Here is a 6,324-nt window from a genome sequence, read left to right as displayed (position 1 = left end):
CTCTCTCTCTCTCTCTCTCTCTCTCTCTCTCTCTCTCTCTCTCTCTCCAGACGCTGAACTCTGTCACACCGCCACTGGACGTGGAGGAGTGTAGCATTGCCCTGTTGCCCCGGAATCGAGACAAGAACCGTAGTATGGACGTGCTGCCGCCAGACCGCTGCCTGCCCTTCCTCATCTCCAGTGACGGGGACCCCAACAACTACATCAATGCAGCACTGACTGATGTGAGAGCCTGAGGCTGCAGTCGCTCTGGAACTTCCCCTCCTGGGAGGGCCCCGGAGTTGATGGAGTATAGCTAAGGCCTCTGGTGGAGGGACATCCCCTTGTGATGCACAAGCCCATGGGAGACCTTCTTACTCCTCTCAGTCTTATACTCTGGACACTTAGTGTTCCATTTCTGGTATTACAGTCAGCTTTAGTGAGGGGTCTGGGTGGTGGAGTTTAGGCAGGGTTGTCTCCAGGACTGGTCCCAGCAGAGCCTGGAGTGAGACAAGGACTTTGGCTGGGGATCCCTGAGATTTGAGGTCAGGACTTGACACCTGATATTTAGAGCTAGAGGAACCTGTTTTGAGAAGGAGACGGGACTGTACCTGGCCTACAGTGGTGATTAGACCCCCAGTTCTTATCTCCTTGTGGCCTAGGGGCCCAGGAACCGGTGAGCAGACTTGTCCCCTGTCCAAAGGGTCTTCACCTCCTTGACTGGGCATGCAAGCAGAGCAGGACATAGGTGCTGGGACTTGGGGACTGGGGATGATGCCCTCTGAGGAGGAAGAACTGTGAGTTTCAGTCCTGTTCCACTCCCTCTGAAAGCCAGATGAGAGAGAAGCACAGGTGCCAGGCAGGCAGAGAACCGAATGTTACAGAAAACGGGAGAGAACAGGGCTTTGCCTGTGGAGCAATGTAGGCTGTGTGTCTTGAGCTCTCTGCCGGGGTGATTTGCCCTCCTACGTACGTCAGGGACAGACCATCATGGGGATGAGGAGCAAGGCACTGAGAACTTACGTTGCCGAGAGCAAAGAGCCAAGGGCGGTGAATGGTCAGGGAGAAATAAAAGAAGAGAGGCTCAAGGCAACTGGAAGACCTCCACATAGGGAGGAGAGAACACCGGCCCCGAGTTGATCTGAAGGAGGTAGGCTTTTTGTGGCCTAGTTCCTGGCCCAGAGCCCTCTCAGCAGGATAGCACAAGGCATAAGGTGAGAGGACACCTGGTGTTGCCTGTGAGCTTCTTGGTGTGAGCGAAAGCTCTATGTCTGAAGTGAGACACATGGGAGAGGTCCACAGCCACCGTCACTCAGCCCGGTGCCATGTGTGTGCATGATGTGTGCCCACTGCATTGCTTAGTTGGGTGTCTGGCCTGCTGAAGGGTCCTAGGGAGTATCATAGTTTGGCACGGAAGCTTAGGGTTTGATGACTCCTTTTTATCCATAATCTTTCACCTCTTTGTGCTGTCTATATCCTGGGGGGCTGGAGAGATGACTCCAGGGTCCAGCTAGGAAAGGTCATGGGTGGGAATGGGCTCCCCTGGGCCCCTGAAGCCTCGAATACCTCAAATACCATGTGTAGTGGGCCTGGCATTCCAGAGGACTGATTCCTAGGCACCAGTGCATTGACTGAGGGAAGGGGTCGGCTGGGGTCCGTTTGGGGTGGTCCAGTCTGTAGGAAAGTGTCTGGTCACTCACGTGCAAGCACTGGCTTCTGGGAAGCACTGCTCAGAGCATCAGAGGGTCCTGCTGAGTGCGGTTTCCTCTGCAGAGCTACACACGGAGCGCCGCCTTCATCGTGACCCTGCACCCTCTGCAGAGTACCACACCCGACTTCTGGCGGCTGGTCTATGACTATGGGTGCACCTCCATCGTCATGCTGAACCAACTTAACCAGTCCAACTCTGCCTGGGTGAGGCTCTCACTGGCGCTGTCCCCAAAGGCACCCACTCCGCTGTCATACTCCCTCCCAGGGCCTGGGGTTCTTAATCTGTAAACAAGGGTTTCACGTGGAATCAACTCAGCTCCTTTTTTAGTGAGCACCTGGGACCGTTGTGCATGCTTGATCCCATTTATAGTTGACGGTGGCTTCTGGTTGAGGCTTTGTGGGAGAAAAGGAATTAAGACCAGCAGAGGGGAGGTGCTTTCTCCAAGGTCACATAGTGGGAAGTGGCAGTGCTGTGCTCCCCAACCCAAGAACATCCCATTCAGAATTTCTGCTGCTGCGGTGGTTCCCCCAAACTACCTACCCTGGGGGTTTTGAGGTAAAACAAATCCAAGGCTCCTGTTTTTCCTTTGACTTGGGGTAGGCCATGTTACCTCTTTATGCCAAAGCACATGCGTGCATATGTGTGTATCAGAGGGGGCTCCTCTGCCCCTCTCCCATCTCTAGTGTGGTCTACAGGGGCAGTGTGGGAAAGGAAGCCATGTTCGAGCATCAGGACCTTTTTATCTCTGAGCTAGAGCCGGGCTCAGAGACATTGTTGGTTTGGGATAGGTGGGGTGAATGCCTACCTCTTCCCAGAGGATAGTAGCATGATTCAGGAGTCCACACATGTTTGTGGGACGCAGCTAGCATGTTAGAGGGGAGGTTTCCAGCCACATAGCCATAGGGATCATGACACTGTCTGTGAAGAATTTGCTGGGACCAGTCTGTGCATGCCAGTGCTCTGGGCAGCTGTCCTTGTGTTCTGATGGGTGAGTGGTGGAGAGATAGGTCTGCTGCCGGGGAGTCTGGAGCCAGGTACTGAGCCAGGCTGGAGCCCCTAGAGCTGGCATTGGAGTGGGGTCTGGCTTGGTGCTACTCAGCTTTCTCTCTGTGTCCCAGCCCTGCCTGCAGTACTGGCCAGAGCCAGGCCGACAGCAGTATGGGCTCATGGAGGTGGAGTTTGTGTCTGGCACAGCAAACGAGGATCTGGTGTCCCGAGTGTTCCGGGTGCAGAACTCTTCTCGGGTGAGTGTCCTGAGGAGGCTGAGGGAGAGCGGCCAGGGCTCCCTTTACTGATCCTCTCAAGATCATCGGGGGCTCCTATGACCTCCGTGCTCATGTTTCTCTGCCTGGTTTCTGTGTTCCCAGCTGCAGGAGGGTCACCTGCTGGTACGGCACTTTCAGTTCCTGCGCTGGTCTGCTTATCGGGACACGCCTGACTCCAGGAAGGCCTTCCTGCACCTGTTGGCTGAGGTGGACAAGTGGCAGGCAGAGAGTGGGGATGGGCGCACCGTGGTGCATTGTCTGTGAGTGCTCCCTGGCGTCTGTGAGTGCTCCCTGGGAGGGGGTGGGTAGATGAAGGCCAGGAGACTGGCAGAGCTCTCAGGGCTAACACAAAGGAGTCCAGGCTCCAGGGGCTGTCAGAATCCCTCGCCCCATGACATCACAGCACGCTTACATTTGTTCTTCATTTCTATGTGCGTGTGTATGATGTAGAGGCATGCACGCGGCACAGCCAATGTCTAGAGGTCAGAGGACAACTTCATGGAGTTGGTTTTCTGTTTCTACCTTTACTCCGGTTCTGAGGTTCAAACCCAGGTCACCAGGTTTTCATGGCAAGTGTCTTTACCCCACTGAGGAATCTTGCTCACTCTGTGTAGCATACTTAAAAAAAATTATACTTCTTTAATGTGTGTGTGTATGCACGTGCACATACATGTGTATGCCCATGCGTGTGTTTTTGCATGACAGTGTGTGTATGGAGGTCATAGGACAACAGGAGCTGCAGGAGTCAGTTCTTTGCTTCCATCATGTAGGTTCTGGGAATTGAACTCAGACTGTCAGTCTTTGCAGCAAGCACCCTCACCCACTTAGCCATCAAGTTGGCCCCATGTAGCATACCCTTTTTGCCTTTGGGATTCCAGTCTTTATGTATGCATGTACACATGCAACGTTCTATCTCTTTCTAGTGTGTATCTCACTCATTCTTTTGCTTATGTGCACCTCCATTCAGAAATGCAGGCCTTCACTCACATCTGGGCACACTTATCTCTTTTTCATGCTTCTTGGGCTTTGCGAACCTCCCAGTGCCAGTCTGGGCCCTGTCCTCCAAGGGCTCACCTTCAGTTTTAGTGAGGGACTCCTGCAGCAGGAGGCTAGTTAGTCTCCCATTGCCCAGGAGGCTCCTGTTGGGTCACGGGAACAGAGGGAAGTGGGCCGAGGAGGATGGGATGCCTGGTGGCCATTGGCTGTGTATCTGCACGGTTGGCCCTGGCTGGTCTTCCCGCTTCCCATCTTGCTCTGGGTCTTGTTTGCCTCTGAGCTTCCCTTCTCTGTCACTTGAAGCGAGGTTGGCTCTTCCCTCCAGGAATCTGCAGGCCAATGCTTCGTGAGGCTGTCTTCTGACACCATGCACAGTTCTGGGTTCTGCTCCTAGGACTAGCTCCTGGGATCCACTTCTCATCCCTCGTCTCCCTAGTCAAGCCTGCTTGGCTCTTCAGTGTTGCCTCTGGCGTTGGTCTCTTTGACCCTGCCCCTGCCTTTAGATTGCCTAGCTCCACTCCTAACCTTTGGGTTCCCAGGTCCAAACCTCGTCTGTGTTTCCTTTAGCAACGGCGGTGGCCGTAGTGGCACCTTCTGTGCCTGTGCTACGATCTTGGAGATGATCCGCTGTCACAGCCTGGTGGATGTTTTCTTTGCTGCCAAAACGCTTCGGAACTACAAGCCCAATATGGTGGAGACCATGGTGAGGAGCTGTGTCCCAGACACAGCTACTTTAGATCCCCAAACAATCCCCGCAGGGTTTCTTAGCACCTACATACCCTTGTCCGGTACCCAACTTTGGGCCTCCATTCTAGTCCTGGGTTGTTAGAATGTGTTCCTCATTCCTCTTTCTCTGGAGGGCGGTCAGGGCTCAACGCACTCTCTTTCCCTAGGATCAATACCATTTCTGCTATGACGTGGCCCTGGAGTACCTGGAGGCTCTGGAATTGAGATAGCAGGCGCCTGGCCTGGCACACCCAGTGAACACGCAGGGCATGGCCCATCATCCCAGACTGATGAGGAGGGCCTGTGGCCCCAACTTTGCTCAGCCATAATTCCACAGGGAGAACATGGGGACGGATGCTGCACTATCTTGGTGTCCCCCATGGGAAGGCTGCAGGCCAAGGAGGAGCTTTGCAAGACTGTATCAGCCCCACCTCCAGAAGGCCCTGCAGACCTGTGCAGAGAAGCTTGCCTGGGATAGTGGCACTGGCCAAAATAGCTAGTGCTGGGGAGCCCAGGCTAGCCCTCTCCATTCTATTACAGTCCTTGGCAAGAAATGAATGAGCGACTGCAGAGAGTGTCCAAGGTTTGCACCCAGTGTGGTTCCTGCTGCACATGGTTGAAGCTCACTGGAACTTGACAGGGGCTGCGTCTCAGCTGCCTGAGCCCCTGAGAGTCCTGAAGTTGGGACTCCTCCCTGTCTTGCCAGTGGGACACGCTAACCATCCTGCAGCGTCGTTCTCCATCCCACTGCCCTTATAGACCCGGGGTGCTCCCACTGCCCCTACAGACCCGGGGTGCGTTGTTGCTCGTCATGCTTTCCTCCTGCTTCTGAGCTTTTCCTGCAACAGGACCTGTGCCTCCCTCCTGGGCTCCATCCCTGCCTGGCCCAGTATATGTAGAATGATACACTTCAGCTCCCTCTTCCCTGGCCTTCAGGTCGCCATGGCTTGGTCCTGCTCAGCTTGGGCCTGTGACAATCCACAAGGCTGAATCACAGCCCCTGGGGTTGAGGTCCCTGTGGCTCTTGGTGAGGCTGTGGGCTAGAGCAGGGCTGGTGCCAGCTCCTAGAGTGCAGAGAAAGAAGGGGTGCTTTGGGATGGAGGGCCAGTGCTTTTTTTGTTGTTATTTTGCTATGTTTTTGATGGGAGGGTGGGAAGTTCTCTTTATAATGGGGTAGGCCACACCCCTATTTCGTGCCTCAATTTCCCCATCTGTAAACTGTAGATATGACTACTGACCTACCTCGCAGGGGGCTGTGGGGAGGTGTAAGGTAATGTTTGTAAAGTGCTTTGTAAATAAATGTGCTTTCTGAATGCCACCCAGTGGCTGTGTGTGATGGGTACCTGCCCAGCCTCCTGGAGCGGCATGGATCAGAGGCCTAGATCCTAGGCTTGTTTTGGCTATTCTGTTCACCAAATAGCAGATATATGGACCAGGGCATCACTCACAGTCCTCCTATAGAGGTTGTTTCTACAACACAGTACTTAACAAGAGTATCTTAAGGGAGGGAAGGGTTATTCTGGGATACAGCTCAAGGGTACAGTCCACTGTAGTGCGTGTTCTAGTTTGGTTTCTGTTGTGATGATAAACACCACGACCAACAGCAACGTGGAGAGAGAAGCATTTATTTCATCTGACAGGTTGCAG

At 54.0% G+C, this 6,324-nt stretch overlaps 1 protein-coding gene across 3 annotated transcripts in view; it reads left to right on the top strand.

Annotated features, from left to right (window-relative positions):
- The window catches only part of Ptpru (protein tyrosine phosphatase receptor type U), a 74,343-nt gene extending 68,348 nt beyond the window's left edge, over positions 1–5,995 (top strand). For all 3 annotated transcript variants that reach the window (XM_028759555.1, XM_028759554.1, XM_028759556.1), the window contains exons 25-30: positions 51–224; positions 1,753–1,893; positions 2,809–2,934; positions 3,058–3,215; positions 4,519–4,654; positions 4,845–5,995. In XM_028759555.1, coding sequence (XP_028615388.1) covers positions 51–224; positions 1,753–1,893; positions 2,809–2,934; positions 3,058–3,215; positions 4,519–4,654; positions 4,845–4,907 — 798 coding nt within the window. In that variant the 3' untranslated portion in view covers positions 4,908–5,995. The remainder of the gene's footprint in view (positions 1–50; positions 225–1,752; positions 1,894–2,808; positions 2,935–3,057; positions 3,216–4,518; positions 4,655–4,844) is intronic.
- Positions 5,996–6,324: the final 329 nt, after the last annotated feature.

The sequence above is a fragment of the Grammomys surdaster genome, unplaced genomic scaffold, assembly GCF_004785775.1.
Source record: "Grammomys surdaster isolate TR1022 unplaced genomic scaffold, NIH_TR_1.0 126313, whole genome shotgun sequence".
Lineage (NCBI taxonomy): Eukaryota > Metazoa > Chordata > Mammalia > Rodentia > Muridae > Grammomys > Grammomys surdaster.
The sequence above is the reverse complement of the archived record's forward strand: the minus strand, read 5'-3'. Positions and strand labels throughout refer to the sequence as shown.